At 44.9% G+C, this 22,119-nt stretch overlaps 1 protein-coding gene across 1 annotated transcript; it reads left to right on the top strand.

The window, feature by feature from the left end:
* The first annotated feature begins 432 nt into the window (after positions 1-432).
* LOC112944956 (zinc finger protein 423-like) lies at positions 433-21,763 on the top strand. Its single transcript, XM_026036474.1, has 3 exons — positions 433-559; positions 2,029-2,144; positions 21,133-21,763. The coding sequence occupies exons 1-3, from the start codon at positions 466-468 to the stop codon at positions 21,160-21,162; spliced, it is 240 nt and encodes a 79-aa protein (XP_025892259.1). The 5' UTR covers positions 433-465; the 3' UTR covers positions 21,163-21,763.
* The last annotated feature ends 356 nt before the right edge of the window (positions 21,764-22,119 follow it).

Below are 22,119 nucleotides of genomic sequence, written 5' to 3'. Positions count from 1 at the left end.
AATGACATTTAATGGTCTCTCTTCAGCTTGGAAAAGGCTACAAGATACAAAATCACATCTGACCCTCTCCCTGGATTCCTGCTCTTCTCTGATAGTTTCTTGCTCTGCCCGCACTGGCAGTGCGACGGGAGGCGAGCAGCACTGCAGGCTGCTTGCAGCGCTGCTGCTGGAGCTCACCCAGCTAAATTCATTTTAAATGCTCTTTGAGCACTTAATAATATATGTCCAGAGCAGCGCCGCTTCCTTTGCGGCACAGAGCGAGGCGGAGCAGCGCGATGGCGCTGGTGGCCACTGCGCTCTGCCTGGCGCACGGAGCCGGGGCCCTGGCTGCTCCGTGCGCGCGGTGCCGCGTGCGGCTTCTCGGGCGCTGCGCGCGCGACGCTAATCTGCTGTGTCACTAACAACTTGTATCATTTGAACCTTGCAGAGGAAGGCATCAATCATGAGTGCAAGCTGTGTAACCAGATGTTTGACTCGCCGGCGAAGCTCCTGTGTCACCTGATTGAGCACAGCTTTGAGGGGATGGGAGGCACATTCAAATGCCCTGTTTGTTTCACAGGTAAGGCAGGGCAACCAAGACAAGCCTCAGCGTGCATGGCTTGATCTAGAAACGGCACACAGGGGATTTGTAAAATACTGTATTCCTTTCCCTGGGAAAAGAAATACTGTGCTTGGAAATGTTTAAAATATCACCTGTCTAAACCCAGAGCGAGAGCTGAAGAGCTGCGCTTTGGTTTTTGACACCGTGCAGCACTGTCCCAATGCAATGAGCTCCCTGCTTGCAATTAACAGTCCTTTTAATTGTGGGTGCAGGGTGAAGGTGTGATGTGTTTCATGACACAGCGCTTTGGGAGGGGTGGACCTGCTCTCACAACCCTTATTCACGTGGCTAAGCAACCTGGTTAGCTTTGATGAGAGAAACTGGGGCAACAGGGTAGATTTGACAGCTGCTTCTCAGGGGTTTCTTCAGGGTCTCTTTGCTCATGGAGGCCCATTTCCCACTCCTCCCTAAAAGCGCAGCATCTGAATGTCTGCTGTGTGTTCATCCCCTGTAGTTCATTTTGAGCTGCCTCATAAATGCAAATCATCTTGGCTAAAGGACCTGCAGAATGCCTTTAGAGGTTGCCTTTTACGCACTGTTCAGAATAGGATTTAACATTTAAGTGTTCAATATGAAAAATGAATCCCACATACATGTGTGACTGTGGTCCTCTTGACAGTAAAGGGGTGCTCATCATACGTAATTCCTTCAGCTTCAGTGGGAATGAGGGGAACGCTTTGAGAACATAGTTTCCTTGTGAGCTTGTTAATTTGTCCTTTCCTGAAACATCCTACAAAATGACTCCTTAACCAAATGTGTTTAATTCTACTGAAGAAGTTCTTTTCACGTGCTGATGATCATGCATGTAAATGAGACACAAATAAAGACCAGATAAAGTCTGAACTCAATGTGTTTTACTTCCAAATTCCACTTGAAAAAATCAGTCCAAAGTCATCGTGCAGGTGCTAGGGTATTTGTGCTGTTAAATCACAATCTTTTTATTGTGTTGAATGTACAGCCTTAAGGCCTGGAAGTTGTGACAGTCTGCCCTTTCAGACTGCCAGAAATGCTGTTCTGGGCTGCGCATCTTCCCGAGCAGGCAGCGAGGCCTCCCCTGGCCCCGTTGTCCTGCATTAAAAATGCATCCGGTGCACCTGTGGTGGGCCCAGGGCTCCCTGCAGGAGCAGTGACGTCCTTTCTTGGTTTGATGATTGAGTTCCTCCAGTTACCCGTGGACAGTGTTAGCTTTATGTGAAATATCAAAAATCTATATAGGATTTAGAGTCTGTTAGAACTAAAGCTGACTGTCAGCCTGGAGACTCTAAATTGACTACTTGGAAGAAAATGCTGCAGAACCAAGTAGAGCAGGCACTTCTTCAGTAGATATCATTGGGCTTTTTAGAGCTTTTGCAACTGTAAATGTGTAGTTCAAGAGGGGATGTGTTATGTGAAGCGCAGTCTTAACTAACCATACTGTGTTGTTTCAGTTTTTGTACAGGCAAATAAACTGCAGCAACACATCTTTGCAGTCCATGGGCAGGAAGATAAAATTTATGACTGTTCCCAGTGCCCACAGAAGTTCTTTTTCCAGACAGAGCTTCAGGTACGTTTGCAACACGAGTAAAAGCAATGCTAAAGCTGTTGTTTTTTGTTTTGTTTGTTTTGTTTTGTTTTTTCTCTCTCCATGTGTAATCATCATGCTTGTGCTGCGTTTAGAAAAAGTGCATATGCTCAGTGTGGTTTCTCCTTCTGCTCTGAAACCGCAGAAGCCTCCCCCAGTCTGGCTCAGCCTTCCTGGGCACTGCCAGGGGACGGGGGTCTCTGAGTGTGCCTGGAATAAATAAGGCAGGACAGATATCATGATTCTTTATGACTATTTTTCTTGACAGTAGCGTTGTTACGTCCTGACATGTCTACGTCAAACTCCTTGTAAATAATTTCTTTTTCTCTATTAATAATTTAGGCACTGATTAACATACAAAGACTAAGCAAACAGCAGGATGCCCCCTCTGCTCCTTCGGCGCTATTAAGTCAGAAGTAAAGGAATTTTACCTGCCTAAGTACCATAGCAAACTGCTCATACAGTTGAACATGATGCTTTAATTGGAGGATTCACTAAAGCAAAGCCTGTTTCAAAGCAGCAGGTTCTGCAAACAGGGTTTTTCCTACCCGTTACACAGCCAGCACCGGGGCCTTCAGCCGGGCGAAGCGTTCCCTGCTAGTCCCCATCGGGCTTTGCAACCTCCGTGGCTCCGAGGGCAGAGCAAACTCCTGCAGACCAGTTTTCTTGCCGGAAAACAGCTGCAGAGCTTTAACCTGCAAGTGCCCCAGCGAGGCGCCCGCCCGGCTCTGCACCCCGCGGCTTTACCTGCCACCGGCCCCAGGCAAACACGGGCATCTTATAGACTGCTCCTCATTTGAACCTATTAGCTCTATATTCCATGATTTACTTAAACTTTGGAGGGTTTTTATTTATCTTGCTGAATTCCCAAGCTGCCGCCTCTTGTGTCGTGCTGTCACGCTGTGGAAGGATGGTTGATCTTTTCACTTTGTTGATTCTATTTTTTTCTCTCAGGGGAATCTCTTCTTTCCCTTGTTCTAGCAGCCTGATTTGCATAAGTGTACAAAAGTTTTAACTATACCTTGTTAATATTTTAATCAAGTCAGCAGATTTTGTGTGTTCTCACTATGAACGTTTTATGAAGGCAGTGGTGGCTTGCAAAGCCAGCTTGGATTTTTCCTCCCATTTTTCCTTTAAAGTGGTGTTTGGTCAGAATGCCAGCATGATTAAAGTGGGTGCATTTGGCTTCCTAGGTCACTACATTAACCTTTAAAATCAGATGGTCAAAGACAGACAACACTGTTAAATTGTAGCCTTAACGGTGGCTTTCTCTCTGCAATTAACCATTTTAATTACATACTGTTTCAGTTCTGAAGTGTTGTGTGAAGCAAAATCTCCACAAATAGTGGCTTTAATCAGATAAATTATAACTGTCATTTTCCAGTTTTTACGTAGGATTTATGTGCATTTAGAATTTCTGTGCTTATGATAATTACATAAATAGTTTTGAATGGCTTTGGATGAATGAAAATGTAATAGTAAGTTGCACAGTTTTAGTCATTATTTTGGTGGTGACTCAGAAATGTGTTCGATGTCAGGGATTTTGTTAATTCAAATACCTGAACCAACATATATAAATCAGATGGAAATGCTTGAGCCTTTTGAATCAGTCTGACTTGGCATGATTATCTCATCAATTGCTTATTTGTAACTTGCCTGTTCTGAATTCCTCAGCTGTTTGTTGTTCTTTTGTCAAGTAATGAAGATTTAGTATTATTTTAGTGAATCAGTTGTTCAGCTGCTCTTAACAGTTGAATCTGCATAAACCTTTCAGTCTCTTAACAGCACCATTGTTCTTATGTGGGAAAATCACCATCCATCAAACGGTTCTGCTTGATGAATTTGACTTTTCAGTCCTGATTTTGCTTTCCCACTGCTGTAAAATAACAATTATTCCTTTTTAAGCAAAAATCTAAGCCTATGCTTTGTTTTGCTTCTTTGTATTTTTAAGTGAAGCCACTGAAAATACTTTTTAAAAATTGAGCGTTTAAATATTTCAAGAAGAAATTTAGCATGGTGAGCTTACAAAAAGGCTAGAAAAACAAGGAGAGTGGGCAAAATGCTATGCAAGGGAGGGAAAAGGTAGCTCTTAGAGCTGTCATGGAGTGGCATGAATTAGCGCTGCTAATTTGTGAATATTTCTTTAAACCTTTGCATTAAACACAAAGGACGTCAAGAAGGGCATATATATGCCATGTGACAAAAAAAAAAGGTTGACACTGTAAGTGTATGTTTTAGTGCTGGTGCAAACACTGCTTCAGCAGCAGCAGCAGCATTAACACCCTTGAAACACCCTCATTTCTTCTCTGAAATGGTAGTTGTGTTTTAATGCATGTTTATGCTTTGAAGTTTACCCAATTTGCTGGAGCCACGACGGCTCGGCTTAGGAGAGCTCGGAGGAGCAAAGCTCTCTGCGGAGGTGGCGAATCCCGTGGCGTGGGTCACCGGGGTGCTGCTGCCACAAAAGGAACAGGATGTTACTCAGTTGCCTACATTAAAAATAAGGAAAGCAAACCTGGCAAGGTGAAGTATGAAACATAATGAGAATTCTGTGTGTTATATCCCAAACAGGACGAAAGGAAAATCAGTTCCCCGTTAGAGCAGCAGAAATTGGAGGAAAGGCCAGTAGCACTTCTTAGGTTTTCACACCCTCACTTCATAACATGGTAGTTTGTAAAGATTGACCTCTGTGAATATGATGAAAAACCTCTCCCAAAAAGCAAAATTTATGCATATTTTATAGATTTATAGCTTTGCACAGACTGCAAAAGCTGAAATGGCACACAGGACATCCAGGCTTAGGAAATGAACTGGCTCCTTGGTGACCAACATGTAGGTCTTTGCTACCTGCTACTTGAAACATAATAGGGAGCCCTGCCAACTCAGAAGATGGGTCAGAAATTATGATACCCAGTGGGTGCTGAGATTTAGATGTGTGCAATTATTCAATGGGTGCAATTATTCACAGGTGAAGTACATACCCTTAACTGCTGGCATCAAGAATCATGTTAAGCAAATTGTGACTGAACAGTGGTTTTTAAAGGAAACTGAAGAGGATTTCCATATGTACTCCATTGCCACATTGTTTTTCCAAAGATCCCTCACATAACTGAGGAAGTATTTGTATTTAAAGGATTAATTCCTGCTGTTTGCTTGTGTACCGTTAATCATACTGTTTCCTCCAAAATGATTACAATTGATGAAAACTAAGGCAAGGGATATAATAAACAATGCACAAATAATCCAAGTGCCGAGGGAGCAGGGTACCTGCCAGGTCTTTCCTAGCACAGGTGTTCAGGTGTTTTATTGCCTGCTATGAATAAAAAGCTTTCTTTTCTATGCTGATTTCAAGATATGTCAAATCACTAAATTCAGGGAGCTTCACTGGAGAAATTTACTGTAATTTTAAGTGCCCGGTTTCTTTAAATGGACATGTATCAAAAGGATAGTGGCTACTTTGGTTCTTTGTCTGACACTAAGGTTTGTCTCCCTTTTATTTTATGTGAAAATCTGGCAGTTTTCTTGTATCCATAAACAGGCATGAACTGCTGCACAGAAATTGTACTCATTATATTAATAATGATTTACCCTGAGTGTCCTCCAGGGGCTGGATCTGGTCCACATCAAAGTCCTTGGGATTCTTTCTGCTGATTACAGCAGATTGAGCCCAAAGCAGCTTGTCTTTTATTTGTAAGGAGTCGGCAGTAAATGTCACCTCAATGTTGGGCCTCTTTTCTCTCAGGGGCTGTCCAGGTGAGCAGGTCATCTCAGTTTGGCCATGGGGGCTGCCAGCCAGGGCAGAGTCCCTGTGCAGTGTCCATAGGCACAGCAGCAGAAACCTGCAGCAGAGCCACAAATGTGATTGAGGGACTGGAGCATCTGTTGTATGAGGAGAGACTAAGCGAGCCGGAGAAGAGAAAACTGAGAGGGGATCTGATCAGCACGTACAAATACCTGAGGGGAGAATGCAGGGAGGAAGGGGCCAAACTCTTCTTGGCGGTGGCCAGTGACAGGACAAGGGGCAATGGGTGTAAGTTGAAACACAGACAAGTTCCATCTCCATGTGAGGAAGAGCTTCTGTACAGTGAGGGTGACAGAGCCCTGGAACAGGCTGCCCAGGGAGGCTGTGGAGTCTCCTGCTCTGGAGATCTTCCAAACCCACCTGGATGCCGCCCTGTGCCCCGTGCTCTGGCTGTCCCTGCTGGAGCAGAAGGGTTGGACTAGGTAATCTCTAAAGGTCCTTTCCAACCTCAACTGTTCTGTGATTCTGTGAAACAAATATCTATGGTATTTTGTATACCATAAGGATGGTATATAACCAACCTTGTATAAGGATGCCACAACACAAGGCAGTGGGTAGGTGGCAGGGCAAACGGGATCTTAAATGTGACTTGAATGCGACTTAAGTGATCTTTAATCAGAGCAGTACTTTATTTTTTGCTGTATTTTAGAATTTATGCATGGCTTGAATGTTAATCAGTAGGAGCCTCTTGCTGGAAACAAACCACAAGCTCTAAATTTCATATGAAGTATCAACAAAATAATGCACAGGATTAATTGTTTCTGCTAATAAACTAAAAAGTTATGTTTTCTTTTAAACAAAATCTGTACCTTTGTCTTTTGGCTGTTGAAAGGTTCTTCAGAGTCTGTTGTCTACCTCTTGAATTTTTTTTTCTTTTTGAATGTCACTCAGTCCTCCGTTAAAATCCTGAAAATGACATAGGCAGTTTTGCTAGCAGATTTGGCTAACATTTCTTTTAAAATGTTGCTGTGGTGCTTGGAGCATTGTTAAATTTTAATTATTAGTAGTTATAAAGCTAATAAATTACAAGAAATCCAAAATCTATTCCAGCCATATTGCTGGGTTTCATTCAGACACAGCCAGATAATTATAACTAACAATAATTAAAAACTGAAAGTGCTGTAGGCACCTACCCATCATATTGAGTCTGCCTGCCTTGAAAGTCCTTTATGGACTGCGAAACCAGAGCTGTTGTCACAGGGGTAAGGAATTTTGCCTACTAGGTGTCTGGGTTTGTTCATAAATTCCGGGGAGATCTGCAAATCCGGCTTGGGAGGAGGCCGGGGCCCAACGCGCAGCCTGCGCGGGCCCCGCTGGACGTCTCCGGGGTTAGTGCCAGCCATAAGGCAGGGGCTGGTGGCCCCGCACACCCCGTGCTGCAGGGCCAGCACCTTCCTCTCGTGCACGGGCTGCGGGGTTCTGGGGCTTGCAGAAAGCTGGAGGTGCCCTGTGTTTGACATGGTGACAAGATGCAGCGTTTTTTGTTTGGAGTGAAGGTTCTGATCCACGTATTGCTGCTGCTTTGTTGTCCCCGGGGCCTTCTTGGTGAGACGCAGGCAGATCTCACGAGACGGCAAAGCCTCACCTGAGGTGAAGCTTGCGCACGTCTAGGGCTGCCACGGTCTGTCCCTGACAGGAAAGAGCTCCTCAGTTTCACACAGCAGTTGTGTGGCTGGTCCTGGCCGATGAGCACCTCGCTGCCGCGTGCGGAGCCTGGAGCAGGGAGCCAGGGCAGAGACCGAGGGGGAAAAGAGAAAGGAGGCGGCAGGTGAGAGGCGTCGCTTGAGTCATTAATGCACTTAAGCGCACCCAAGTGTCAACATGTGTGGTCAAGTGTAAGGAGGCATGGAGCTGCAATGTGGCAGTGCTGGCACACAGAAGGGACTTCCTGCAGCAGGGATGGCACTTGGATCCGTTATTCAGGCTGCCCAACTGAACCCGCCGTTGCCTGTCATCTATGCCCTAGGGCAAGGGTCCAACCAACTTTTGCATAGGCACCATGCCATCCCAACAGATGGGCATGTGTGTAAGCCGCCAAGAGACAATGTATATGCATCAATTGTGTTTATTGAAAGCACAATTCCAGGTTGGAAATGTCCAAATGTCTATTTATTCTGTGCTAAGATGCCTTTAGTTAATGGATATCGAAATGACATCTAGCATTAAACTATTTACTTTATGTATGTCACAAAATATAAAGCAGACATGCACCCATGTGTGTGATGTGCTGAATATAGATGCCAGTTAAAGATCCATCATGATACACAGAGGCCTTTGTAAAACTGCCTCAAAGTGCCAAGGTACCACTCTCCCCTTAGATCAGAGGCCAAATTTGTAGGATCTGGACACAGACTACATAAATTACTGACACATTCCATAAAAGTGTGCAGGGAGCCAATCCCTTACACTTTTGGCTCTCCTTTTGAATGCAAGTGTCAGAGGTGGAAGCTATTCTTATTCACATGGGTAAACGAGTGAAACAGACTTATCTGTCTGGGACAAAAGCTGGATTGTAGTTTACATATCCTTGCTGAGGGATTTTTTTTTTTTTATATGATGGAAAAAACTGTAATACACACATTTTCTGCTTTTATAGTCAAAAATATAATTTCCCACCAGAAGAGTGATTTATGGGACAATCTGGAAGAGAGTTTGCATGTTAAAAGATGATTCTTTGCCCAACTTACTAGCTTTGCTCAGTTAAGACTTGTTAGTGTTTTTGAAAGATGGGCTTTAAAGACTTCTCTGAATATACAATTTGCTATTCATAAAGGTCTGGGCATGCTGTACATAAATAAATGAAGCAGGAATGTTCCACTTCCAGCTAGATGAATGCATTCCCATCCTTTTGGAAACGGAGCACATGGACCGTGCTACTGTTAAACAGGCATTCCTGACCAAAAGGAGGAAGCACGAGGGAAGAAATGGGAAATGGATTTTCTTTCCGAAAGAGCAGATTGCACTCTATGGTCTGGCAATAACAATTACTAATGACATTTAGAGAGAAATTAAGGATGAGAAATGCAAGTTGGCATTTCAGCAATGCCAGTCAGTAACATTGCATCAGAGCTCACAGGAGAGATGAGAAAAAGTTTAGGGATGGAAAATTAATTTTGTTATGTCAACAATTAACAAATACCTTTTCTTCATTCCTTACCACACTGTCACAAATTACCACTGTGATAGTGTTTAGCAGCTCATCAGGTGAATGAAATAACATGTGAAATCCTTCCTGCTGGAGGGAAGTGCCCAGCCCTGGGTTTTATTCCATTCTGTTGGGGGAAGAACAATAGAAAAAGGATCAAACTGACCAAGGAGGGAGAAAATCAAGTTCTTTAACATGCGCGAGCAAGAATATTCTGTAGTGGCCTCTGTTTTTTAAACCATGTTTGAATTGAGCTTAGCCGTGCTCTTTATGTGGTTGTGTTATTCCTGCGTTATGAATCTGGAATCCTGCACGCAGGACAGTCTTGGAGGAGCCAGGCTCACTGCAATGTCCTGATCTGGGTCTGGGTCCAGAGGATTTTTCATTCTTTGCGTCTCGAAATGGCCAAATTCCTGGCCCCGTAGGAGGCCATGGAAAACTGGGTTTCTGCCCTTCCGCGGGCGGCCGCGCAGCTGGGTCGACGCCGGCTGCAGGCAGGAGGAGCGGGTCCGAGGTGCTGCTGTCCCCACTGTCCCCAGGAGCCGCTGTGCTCCTCGGAGCTCCTTCCCAGTGGGGTGCTCGCCAAATGAAAAACCAGGGTTTGAGTTTCAGGTTCATTTTTCCTCCAAGATGTGTGTCACGGATTTTCCTGTCGGGTACTGGACTGGGTCCCTGGTAGGAGCCCCGTGATTTTCTGCTGCTGCGGGCAGCGCTTTGGGATGGGATCGTGGATTAGCTCTGTGTCCTCCTGTGAGTGTCGCTATGGTGCAAAGGAACCGAGTCGCTTTTCACGGGAGCGTTTGCAAGGACAGAGCGTCCGCAGCATTGAAGGGAGGCAGCAGAAGAGGCTCAAGCAGCCTCCGCTCCCAGCAGCTCCGCGGCAGTGGTGTACGGCACACGCTTAGAAGCTCCGTCTCTTCATTTGCTTGCTGCTAGAGCAAAACGGGGATGCTTGTCCAGACATAGCAGTATATGCCTGAGTGTTTTCACAAGAAATGTCTAGATCATTAAATATAATAGGTCTCAGCTGCAGTTTTGATCACTGAAGCATGCACACAATTCATCACAGCAAATTAGGTACGTCTTTGTAACTTATCTTTCTGCAATTTGCTGGCACTTTTCGAGACCTGAAACTTATATTGCGTGTGCGGCAGCAGCCATTTCAGACAAAATATTCCCTGTTTATTGCTGGAGAACAAGGATTCACTAATAACAAAAACATGGAGCAGCCTCTGTTTCTGCTTCTGCATCTTGCAGAACCAGCAGTAGTACCAGCAGAGATCCCCAGCCACATTCATTATTTATATATTTTAGTGAATTTCTTGTCTGCAGTAAAAGAGATGTAAGCTTCAACATCTCAGCCTGTTTGTGCCAAATCCTATCCTAGAGCCCATTGAAGAAACCCGAGGCAGCCGTGGTTCACACTCATTACACACACCATTTATCTGATTGGACTTTTGTCCTCTCTGGCTTGCTTTTCTTTAAAAGCTTCGTTTGACCTTTTGAAAGAAAAGACATTTGCTATTTTATTTTATTTTTTTCTAAAAAGAACCAAATCCACAACCTACTTAAATAGAAATTGGCATTCAAAAGCAATGCAGTTATTGAAAAACATTTACTTTATTACTTGAAGAGGACAGACGCTAGTGGACTTGAAAATTGCATTTCAGTGGATTCATCAGTTTGAGTCGCTAGTTAGCCTGTGAGCAGATGGATGGATTTGTAACAGTTAACGGGAATTTATACCCTGCATTTTTACGCTTGCCTTCAGAGCCCTGCTGTCTTACCTGTGCATGGAAAGGGCTTGGGGATTTATTCCATTCTACATTTGTGGGAGAGGGTATGTTTGTGTGGCTGATTGTGGGGATTTCTTACAGCTTGGAAGGGCCTCAGTTTGCAGAAGGGTGCGCAATACGTAGCCAGCACGGAAGGGGAATGTTGTAGAAGAATCCCCCAGAACGGCGCTGCAGAAAAAATAAACATCGCAGCCTAAACCTAGATAAACCCCCACGGGCTCAGAAAATCATTTTCAATAACCAGATATTTTTAACTCTGTGTATGAAGGTAGTAATCACCAGTCGCCTATATTTGCATCTAGGGCCTGCCACAGTCTAATTGCTTGTCTTTTTTTTTTCCCCCAGAAATTTAAGGCTACTGGTTAACAGAGCAATGCATTAAACATTCCACCTCCAAAAGAGAAAGAAATACTGCTCCAGCCTCTACTATGTGGCATCTTTAGGTTTTGGGGATTTCGTTTAAATCTGAAATTTATATCCAGGAGAAATAAATTATTAGATTGTAAAAGCAGCTGGGGAGGGAGTAAACACAGCCCCTTTTGTCCTCTATATCATTTCCCCAGGAAGATAATAAATGTTTCGCAAGCGTCATGTGTTTTCTCAGTCTTGCAAACATTGTGTGTGTTGTATTTTAGATCTGAAGCTGAAGTTTTTCACACAGGAAATCCTGGATTGATACTGTACTGCTGCTTCCTACTTCTGTGGTGCTGGTGAAGCCTCCATCATTTACCATCAGAAGGAATTTGAAATATAATTTCTTGAAGAAATTTGTAAATCTTATGGATTTACCTCTGATTTGCTGAGTTAGAAAAGTGGGGTTTAATTCCAGGATTTCTCTCCCACTCAGCAGAAGGCTGTGGGAGCAGGTTTCACCTCTACATGCTGTCATGTGTCTTGCTCAGGGCCTGTTTTTCCTGCATGCTTTGAAGGAGCAGGGAGAGATTCCCACTAATTCTTCGTCGTTCTTCCCCTTGCTCCACGGGGTCACACATCCGGAGTAAGCGTGAGCAGCACTCCGGAAAAAGTGGGACCTGGTAAGAACAAAAGGAGGAGGAGGAGGAGTTTTCAAGTAAGTTGGTGATTTGCCTTGTGACTCCAGGGCTCCTGTCTAGGGCCAGTCCTGCCCATAGCTCGGTGTCTGCCTCGGTCCCAAGGCCATGTCAGTATTTTTGGCCCTGGGTACTTCAGGAAGCCAAGACACAGATGTAGAGATAGAGCAGCCTGGAGTAGCTGGCCACTCGGTCACTTTGATTCTGCTTTCAAAGGAGTATGATCAAACAGACTCATATTTGTGCAGTTAGTGCTCTGATTTACTGTCCTCTTCTGAGAATAAGTAGTTTTGTCACACTTTGACCTGAGGGGAAAGGAAGAAGGTAAAATAATGTAGGGAATGGCTTGTTTTGAGGTTGTGCCTGTGCTGTGGATCCTGCCTACGTCACGCGGGGAAGGGCTCAGGAACGTCCCGTAGATGGGCCGGTGCGCGTGTGCAGTGACCAGGACGAGGTGCTGAAGGCCGGGCCGCTGGCTCTCCGTGCCCCCTCATGGCTCTTGTGTTAGTCGAATACATTGCAACAGGGCAGGCTGCCCATGAGGGCAACGGCGCTCCTTCAGAGCAGCTCTGGTGACACGGGTAACAGGCCCCTGCTGGGAGTTCAGGGTAGGGGCAGGGCTCGCCTTTGCAGGAGGGCATGTGGGTTCGGCCAGGCTTTTTCGCTCCAGCTCCTCTGCAGCCCTTCCCTGGCTGGAAAATCCCATTTTCTAACAGTTACAGAGGGTCCACAAATATACCGTCGGTGAGATGGCCTCCCTCTTTGGTCTTGTGACATCTTTGAGGAGATTACTTCATCTTGGTGATATTTTGGGCCCACTTTTACTGAGCTCCACATAATACTAAACTGTTGCTACAAAGAACGCTGCAAAAAATCAAATGCTGTTCAGTGACCTAAGAACAGCAAGGCAGGTTAAAGAGACAGTTTTAGGTTCAACTTTGAATTTCTGGGCTTTTTTTTGGTTTATATTCCCATGGAAATGTTCCTTCAATTAAGCTTTTTGTCTACATATTTTGACTGGTGAAGGTACTAAGTAAAGCAGTTCCCTTTTGCTTTGAGGATTTTTGAGTAAAAAGGGTGTCAGGGTACCATGCTGGGGCTGTGGTAGAGCCCAAACTGGGGAAGGATGGGTTGTTTATAGAAGAGCCTCAAAGGCAGCCAGCCCTCAAAAAAAGCAACAATTAAGGGGCCTCTGCAACGTGCTTTCCCAGAGATCAAGGAGGGATTAACGAGATACCCTTCAGATAGGCTTCAAATGAAGCAACAAAGCTGTGATGCAGAGTGACACATTTTTGAGCGGAATAGCTAATAAGGGCTCCTGGAAAATAGTTTTCCCCTTGCAAACGATTTTGAAACACTTTGCTTCCCTGAGTAGGACCTGGAAACAGATAAAAATAGATCAGCATTGGGAGCGGAGCTGAAGTCTTTGGTGTGCCATGAGGAAAGGGGTGTTGATGTGCATGGTAGGTACGTCCCAGGTACCCCTTAGTGCGTGGCTTAGATCCCAGGCAGATTTGGGATGCGGCGCTGCGGCTCCTTGGGGCAGCTCCGGAGGTTGTTCTGGCCGCCCCGAGTGAGCGGGTGCAGGATGGTGGCCGTGACCCCAGGCCCTCCACGCTGTGGCCAAAGGACCAGTCACACGGGTTGTGCTGGGGCTGGACATGCCCCTTCCTGCACCGGGCTCTACAGAATTGCCAGGATTTTGGGGGTGGCGGTGGGGAGGAGAAGTGCAGGAATTCTAAAAATACTCCATTTTCATGCACTTCTGACTCAGTAATTAAGCTTGTACCCCTCCTTTTACATTTAAGAAGTGCAAGGTTCTTCCCTGGGTGTATTTTGATCTTGTGCCTGACATACTGCAGACTACAAGTCATAAGGATGCCAGTAAATTTGCATTTCTGAGTAAAATCCTCAGGAGCAAGCAGTCCCTCAAGACAGGTATTATTAGCTCCCTTGTTTCATTGGGTGCCTGAGTGAATCATAGCATGTTTACGGCTAGTTTCTGTAACAGAAAATGCTGGTTATCTCTTAATAATGTATTCTCCAGTGTTTTTTATTTCCAAAGCACCATGGTAAGGAAATTTTCCCAAAGGCTTTAGTTTGCTTTTGTACTTCAGTATTTTACCCGGTGTTTTTGGAAGAAGCATAGAGACTTTCCAGTGAAATATTTAATAGGATATGAGAGGCTGTGCCAGGCTTAAACTAGCTTTTGGAGTTCATTGCTAATAGATCCACCTTGTTTTATTGTGAGTTTTTAGAGAAGAAAACAAGTAGATGCAGGTCTGGAAGAGTGATGATGCAGAATTATTAGTCTCTTGTGGAAAGGGAAAGAAACATGTTAGGTGAGTTGTCAAAGCCTGATTAGGACTAAACAACCTGAATTAGAAGGGAAATTAAATACATAAATCATTTAAAAAATCCTTAGCTATTCCAAGGAAATGCTGGCACAGAGAAAAAAAAATGTAAGAATGGTATTTAAACAGGTAATTTTTGAACCCCAGAATAATGTAGAGATGCCTATTGGAATTTGAGGCTGTGTTAAAATTAGCAAGAGAAGCCTAGGCATGGAGATGAAATGGAGCAGATCCCTGGCTCGGAGGCTCCCGGGCGGAAGCGAGCGCCGGCGGCCGCGGAGCGCAGAACAAAGGCAGCGGGGGCGGGGGCATCCACCCGAGCCTGTGTCCATATCTCTGTGTCCCTGTGTCCGTGTCCATGTGCGGTGCCGTGCGGAGGCTGGAGAGCAGCACCCAGCACCTTCGCTCTGGTGTCGAATGGTGCAAACCACAGGAAAAAATACATCTCTATTAAAGTAATAATAATAATAAAAGCAGTGGCATTTAGTGGGTGATGCATTGAGGATATTATGTTTTTCTCTGTAACTATTTCATGGCTTCTGGGTCCTCCCTTGGCCTCCGGACGCAGGAGCTATGCGGGTTGGGCAGCGGGAGCCGCGCTGCGCGTGGGCCCCGCGTTCCTCCGCGTGCGCCGGCGAGGCCGCTCTTTCCGCTTGAAATAGCTGGCTGCACCTTTCCGCTGACACCAATCCTCCAGATGTATTTTCTTAGACACTTGAAGTGATTTCTTTTGGTTCAATAACTTGTAAAGGACAGCTCTCTAACTGCATTTGTTCAAGTGCCGTCTAAAGTGCGCGAACACTGAGAGTGCCTGACGTATGGCGAGTTATCAGATTCCCGGAGATGTGAGGGAGCGGGAACACAGCAGACTTTCCCCTTCACAAAGGATGTGCCACCTTTCGTTTGCCTCTGCCTCAATTTCAAGGGATTCTTCAAATAAAAGAGGGATATGTGAACCTGTCTTGCCTGACAATTCTTTTTTTTATTGAGTACCGTGATAACTTGGAGTTCAGTTGTTACAACCATGTTATGTAGTGGGTGAAATACCAGGGGAAAGGAAGGAAATAATACTGCATTTCCTGAAAAAACAGGATCTAAACAGGTAAGTGTCGCTGGGTAGGAGTTACCTGAGACAACTGGAAGGGGAATTAACACCTGGTTTTGTGGGCAACATTGGTTACCACTATCAGTTTTAATGAAGTGTATTAACTAAATTGTGTTCTGAGCATTCATTGAGCCCTGTTTATGGCACACTCTTGAGTACATTTACTGTTTGTCAGAAGTGCAAACTAGTGAACATATGAGGCTTTAAGACAGGCCATCTGTTAGTCTTAGACCCTTGGATAATTGTCAAACAGTTCTAAAAATAAGCACATACAAACTGCAAGGGGGTGCAAAGGTGATTTTTCTTTAGTGTGTGTGATGGCAAATGGAATATAACAAAAAATTAAAAATAAACAGTTTCTCCTCTGCTGCAACTCTGCTCTCCTTTTCTGTTTTTTTTTTTTTTTTTTTTGAAGTGTGCACTATTTTTATTCCTTTCTCCTTTTGCTCTTCGGGCTCATGGCATCCCTTGAATGCCTCTCCAGTTTAGGATTAAAGCAGCACCAATTTAAGGCTCACAGCTTTCCATAGAGATCATAATCTTCAATGGCTAAAGCAAGGGTCTTCTTGTGTCTTCTGACTAAAGTAATCTCTTTATAAAGTCAAGACATAAAGATTTTGATCTTTATGGATTGCTGTTAGATGAAAACAGTAACTGTGCACGTACATGCTTATGTGCTTATGAAGGATAGCAGTGAAGGATAATGGCTGAGAGATTTTTGGACCATTTTAAAAATTAAAGCAATGCAAAAATAGTTTGAAAAATATATGTATGGCAGTTGGTGTTTTGTAAATATTTAGACGTCATGACTTCTGCTTGTAGCAGTTTGTGTTTGGTCTGCTTTTCAAATGTTCAAATGCGAGACTTGAACCTTTGCCTCGAGTCAACAGCTGAATTTGAGGATTAGCTTGTCTCTTGCAAGCTGAATGCATTGACATTAAAAGCAGGGATTGCCTCTCTCCTTTCTCCCAGCTCAATCCATAAGGGACAAGGGAGCGTAAATCGGGGAGAAAGAGCAAATCCTGAAGGAGGCCCCAGCCAGGACCCTGACCCCATTCTTGGGTGCTGGGGAGGAGGGCAGCTCCTGGCTGGGGCGAGGGAACCAGGGTGCTGCAGTGATGGGCTGGGGGCCCCTGCAGCGCCCCGGCACCCGCAGGCTCCGCTCCTGCCCTGCTGTCCGGCGGTGCCGGAGCCAGGAGCAGCAGGCAGCAGCGGGAAGCGGCTGTGGGCAGCAGAGCCCTCCGTGCTGGCGCTGCCGGGCACGCAGGCGCGCTCCTATTCACGGGTCACCCCATGGGCTAATCACCAGTTAAGTTTCATGTTGGCTGTTTGTCACATGAATCTATTATCTGCATAATTCCTATTGAAATGATTTGAGGAATGGTTTCTGTTCGTTTTAATAGGATTTGCAATGAGAGAGAGGGAGGCTTTATAACCTTTAATCAGAGTCCCAATCCATATATAAAACTGTAGAAGGCTTATGAATTTCACGGGAGGATGGTGGGTGTCTCCAGCCTTGTTGTGCCGTTTCTTAACCCCTGTATAACATATGGTCTTTTAGGTGTATGTGCTTACACGCATGGAGAATATACCTACGAAATGGCTGCTACAAAACACCTCAATGCGTAACAGATGCGCAATGGCACTATAGACTGGATGTATTATGGCCTCAAACCATTATCACACCCCTTGCAGTTGCATTTTATTTTTTTCACCTGCTCCTGTGTAGTACACCTGTGACTTGTTGGCAGGGAATTTTGTTGCAGTGTGGGAGCCTCCCAGCTTGACAGCCTGGCTTGGAGCGCTGCTCCATCATGTGCTGCTTTTCTGTGTGTGCTTTTTCTCTCCATCTTTATCTGGCTTGTAAGAGTTTGTTTAACTGCTGTAAGTGATCATCTTTCAAGCCTGATGCCTTCCTTCTTGACTTAGTGCTCTGAAAATGGAGGTTGTCATGCCAGTGTTTTCGTAACAGCACATGTGGAAAAAAACACAGAAATATTCATTGTAGGTGTCCTGCAAGACTGGCTTGATCCACATCCAGAGGGCAGGCAGGGGGTGTCCCCGGGGACGAGCAGAGAGCAATCAGTATATACACAGACAAATAATCAACCATCCTTTGAAATCTTTTTATTTCCTACGAAGGCTATTGCCCAGTTTCTTGGTCACAGATACTTCCACAAATGGTTCATTTGGGGATTGTGCAGCGAGCAGAAAATTCCACTTAAACATTGAGACAGCCCTGGGGCTCGGGATAGTTGCATTTTTCCCACTGACATGGCTAACAGGATCGCTATCCATTTTGCATGATTATTAAGAAAAGAAAAAAAGAAATTTTCCAACCTTGCCCTATAAATAAGCTGTGACTTACTTGATCTTGACAGGTGACTTAGTGCCGCTGTAGAGTTTTCCAGATGCAATAATGTCTCAGAATGATGTATTCTGTGGGGTATCAGCTGTGAGCTGTGCATAAACCAGGGGACCTAACAGGAGCTGTGAAAGACCATTTTTAATGTTCAGTTTCCAAATTATGTCCTGCCTCCTGCTGGCCCCCAAACACATAGTGCTTACGTGCAGGTAGGCATGTGCAATCACACACATCGCCATGCCTGCAGATGCGTTGGTTTTGTGGCTCCTGCATTTTCCTTTGCAGATCAGTGCTGCAGTATTTATTTCTTAATTGTAACTTTTAGAGTGAGAAATCACTTCAAAGCTGTTTCCTGCTAGCCCGCTCCTAGTAGGGGGAAGGTATGGGAAGGTGCCCAGGTAGCCAGCAAAAGGCTCTTGGGCAGGAGTGTCCCCGCACTGTTGCACATTCCCAAACGTTGTGGCCTTCATGGCCACGTGCTGCCAGCCTGGCACCATTCGTGGGGGTGAGAGGAAAGGGGGAGACCGAGGTTGCCAGGCCGCGGCCGGAGGGCGTGTGTGTAGTCTGCAATACGTGTTGGTGGTGAGAAATGCTCCCTGGTAGCAGAGGACACGGCCAGGCCGCCGCGAGCCTCCTGGCTGCACACCGGGCTGTTCTGGAGCTCCCGGCACAGGCAGAATCACGGCGGCCGGTGCGTGAGGCCTGGGGCTGCTGTCCTGCGGCCCCAGCCGGGGCTGTCGTGGCCGCGCAGGCCCGAGTGCGCACAGGCGCCTGCCCCTATGGACACGGCCAGGGCCTTCCCACATCCTCTTTAAACCTGGCTCTGTTTATTAACTGCTCGGTCCAGGGACTAGTCGGCATATTGATTGCCAGTAATGCATGCAAAGGGAATAAATGGTGCATTCCCCAGATATTATCATTAAATCAACATTTGCATATGAAAAAAATGTATATTTTATCTTTTTAACTATATAGTATGTTTAGTTTTTCAGCTCGTACCTGACTCAGCTCAGCATAGCAGCATAGCTGCAGGATTTGAGTGTAATGTATTTGCTTCTTTGTGTAAACTCTGTTCATAAAAACAGAGTATTTGCTGTATTAGGAGTGTTCAGATGTATTATTAACCTGTGTTTGAGGAGGGAGGGCTTGCAATGAAAGCTTCATTATCAGATTTAGAGCCACATACCATTCCTTTATTGACCTGCCTGCTGTAATCAATGCAGAAGCCACACAAGTTTGAAATCATGTAGTCTGACTGTAGACCATGCGTCATGCTTCTAGTGCTGATTGTGCATTATCTCTTAAATGACACTGCCTAAATAAGTATGGATTTGTCTACCATGAATAGCCCTTCTTTCGATTTGAAGATGGTAAACCTTGCATAGTTTCTTTTATTGATATTCAGGGTGACCTAAAAATAGAAATGTAATGAAGTGTGCTAGAAAGGGCCATTGTGGAATGCCCAGGAGTGGTTCTGAGCATGGAGTGGCGGGTGGATTCTCCAGCGTGTGTTATTCTTAGTGCTTTTCCAGGGAGGTTTGATGGGCAAGCGCCTGCTCAGCCTTGTCATTATGTTTATGCAGCTTTATTCGGTCTCTTATGTAACTTTAGCACTTGATTTAAGAATAACATCCAGCACTGCAGAGGTCATTCCTCCTTAAGACAGGTAACATTTCCACCTAAAACAAAGTAAAGAGCCACTGGATTTTATGCCTGGTCATGTTAAATTGTCTAAAAATGAAGCTGTGCCTTCCCTTGGCGTTATTCGAGTGCAACCCTTGCCTTTGCTAGGCTTTCCAACACGTTTGCTTTGGCTCAGGAAGCTCTGCGCTTCGTGTAGCAGGGTTGCGCTTGGAGGGCTATTGCCAGCCAGGCAGGACGCAGCCGTCCTGCTCTGCCGTGGCCCTGACCCGCATGAGGGGCTCCCGGGGTGCCCAGCACTCGCCTGCTGCCCTCGCCTCGCTCCGCGCGGCCCGAGGGCCTGACTGCCTCCGTGCAGCCGCCCGCCACCTCGCAGGCAGCTTTGGACGGGGTTTAGCAGCTCGGCAGCGCTTCTGACACCTGGCGGCGGCTGTTCAGGAGCGCGCAGTCCGGAGGGCTCCGCGCTGCCAACGCGCCCGCGAGCTCTTCCACAGACCATTTCCATGAGGCAGATGTCGCCTCTGGATAGAGTGGGAGGTCTTTTTTTCCTTCCCCGGATTGAGATGTAACTGTGGATAATGTACAGGGACCAGATGATTTATGAAAAGTTAAACTTAGTTTATTTTAAAGCATTGTCATTGTAAATAAGTAATTGTTTGCTAAATTCGTCTGGAGTTTAAAAACTTATTTTTCAAGCTGGTGGACTTGAGTAGCCTTTGTTATTAGGCAGATGGAGACACGTTAAATCACACGGGCTTAAAATGATGCAAATGACTTTGTACATTTGGGAATGCTAAGGACCCAGCCCAACAAAAGCTCATGTTAAAGCAAATCTCTAGTTGCTCCAGAAGCTGAATAGTCACAGGAACAAAGCTGTGCTTATATGTAGGACTGCAGAGAAAATGTAGGTGACTTAGTACCGCTCTGAAAATATGGCTCCGAGATCACTGCACGATTTATTGGCTCCTGCACAAAATGGCAGGATAGGTCAGCAGCCTCTGCTCCGGAAGAGTGTGATGACAGGAGGCTAATACAAATCTACCAGGAAAAAAAAAAATAAAAGAAATAAAAGAAAAAAAAAAAACAGAAATCCTGTAAGCGGCTTAAGGAAGAGTGTAGAGCAAAGTCTATTATTTAAAGAAATTTAATTTTTGGGTTACATGTCCAGCTTTTTTTCTGCTGGGTATGTTACCCTGTTGCCTGAACTGGTGGTTCAGCTGTTATTGCTGAAGTATTTCTTGGACTGAGAAGTATGTGTCACAATCTGGTGTCTCTTTCTGCCAGTGCTTGCACCAGTTACTAGTGAGAATAAAAGAGTAAAATATGGCAAGGGTTCCCACAGCGATTCAGATTTTTTTTTTAATTGTTACAGTTAAGGGAATCCCTAAAGGCAGATTTTGCCGTGAAGTGTTACTACTTTCTTTATATGTACTGAAAGGAGGAGAAAAAAAAAAAAAAAACCTTATGGCTGTACTTGGCTTGTAGAAATTTTTTTCTAAGTTCATGCCAGCATTAACAGATCTATCAGAACAAAGCAAATGTGTCATTTTGGCAGCTGTTACTTATGAGTACTTTTTCTTTATTGCATTTTGTTTTGTAATAATTGAGAAGCTTTTATGTCGAGCTCTGCATAAATGGTACTGAGTAGGAGGGTATGGGCATGCTTTCTATTATTCTGCCCCTCATGCATGTCTCCTTTTTTCGTCTTTCCAGAACCACACATTGAGCCAGCACGCACAGTGAGCCACTGGCACTACAGGACACCTCTCTGCAGAAGACTTGACGGTGGCACAGTGGGGAGGACCATTTGAACATTACATCCAATCAAAGTGTCATTTGCAACCCAGATGTAAAACTCTAATGATTTGGCCATGAGGCGCTGCTATTATAAGCAGCTGGAAATGAATATTAATGGAAGAGATTAAAAGTATTCCATGCTCAGTATTTTTTATTGTCCTGCTTCAGCTAGTGTACTTTAGAGCTTCTGCTTCTGACTGAATTTATAGTGTTAGATAAATCTGCTTTGATGCTGTTGCCCTTTGTTGCTTCTTGTATTATATTGATAGTTAAAGATTAGGTGTGGTTTTTTTTTTGTTAACTGCTTTTTAATTGCAATTTTAGGTAACTGTGCATTGTGACGTGATTGCTTGGCTATTGTCTGAATATTTCTTTTTAATTTTTTAATTAAAGACTAATGCTTTGATTGGATTTGCCAGTTCACCGGACAGTGATTAAAACTATGTAATGAATATAATCGGTTTCAGTGCAACTGGATGGTCTGCTTTATAAATGTGACTTAATCTGATTGCAATAACTAGTACAGTTCAATAAAGGGAATACATGAGCTTAGTGTCAGAGTTTGTCTGTGAGTACACCCTGTATCCCCACTGCCAGCTCATGTGTGTAAATTGTGTAAAGTGATGGGTAACCCCAAGACAGAGAGCAATCTGCTCCCGATGAGGATTGAAGACTTGGAGAAAGGGAAAGCCACGTTCTTGCCTTTGGCATTGTGCTCTCTCCTGATGCTCCTCCCAGGCTCTTGTGCTCAAAAGAAGGTGAGTTAAGAGCATGCATTATGAATCTGGGCACAAAAGGGAGTTACTGCTTTGTGAGCACTCTTTTGCTGAGCCAACGAGAGTGGAGGGGACTTGGTCTGTAACTGGCTTGACACTGACTCTGTGCTTCTTTGCTTCAATACAA

This window comes from Nothoprocta perdicaria, unplaced genomic scaffold, assembly GCF_003342845.1.
Source record: "Nothoprocta perdicaria isolate Ctin4 unplaced genomic scaffold, notPer1 scaffold_18, whole genome shotgun sequence".
NCBI classification, from domain to species: Eukaryota; Metazoa; Chordata; class Aves; order Tinamiformes; family Tinamidae; genus Nothoprocta; species Nothoprocta perdicaria.
The sequence above is the reverse complement of the archived record's forward strand: the minus strand, read 5'-3'. Positions and strand labels throughout refer to the sequence as shown.

Excerpts from the sequence above, each read along its gene's own strand:
- LOC112944956 (XM_026036474.1), top strand. The coding sequence starts at position 466 with ATGTTTGACTCGCCGGCGAAGCTCCTGTGTCACCTGATTGAGCACAGC. Across the intron at positions 560-2,028 it reads ATGCCCTGTTTGTTTCACAG|TTTTTGTACAGGCAAATAAA; the intron begins GTAAGGCAGGGC and ends GTGTTGTTTCAG. Across the intron at positions 2,145-21,132 it reads TTTTCCAGACAGAGCTTCAG|AACCACACATTGAGCCAGCA; the intron begins GTACGTTTGCAA and ends TCGTCTTTCCAG.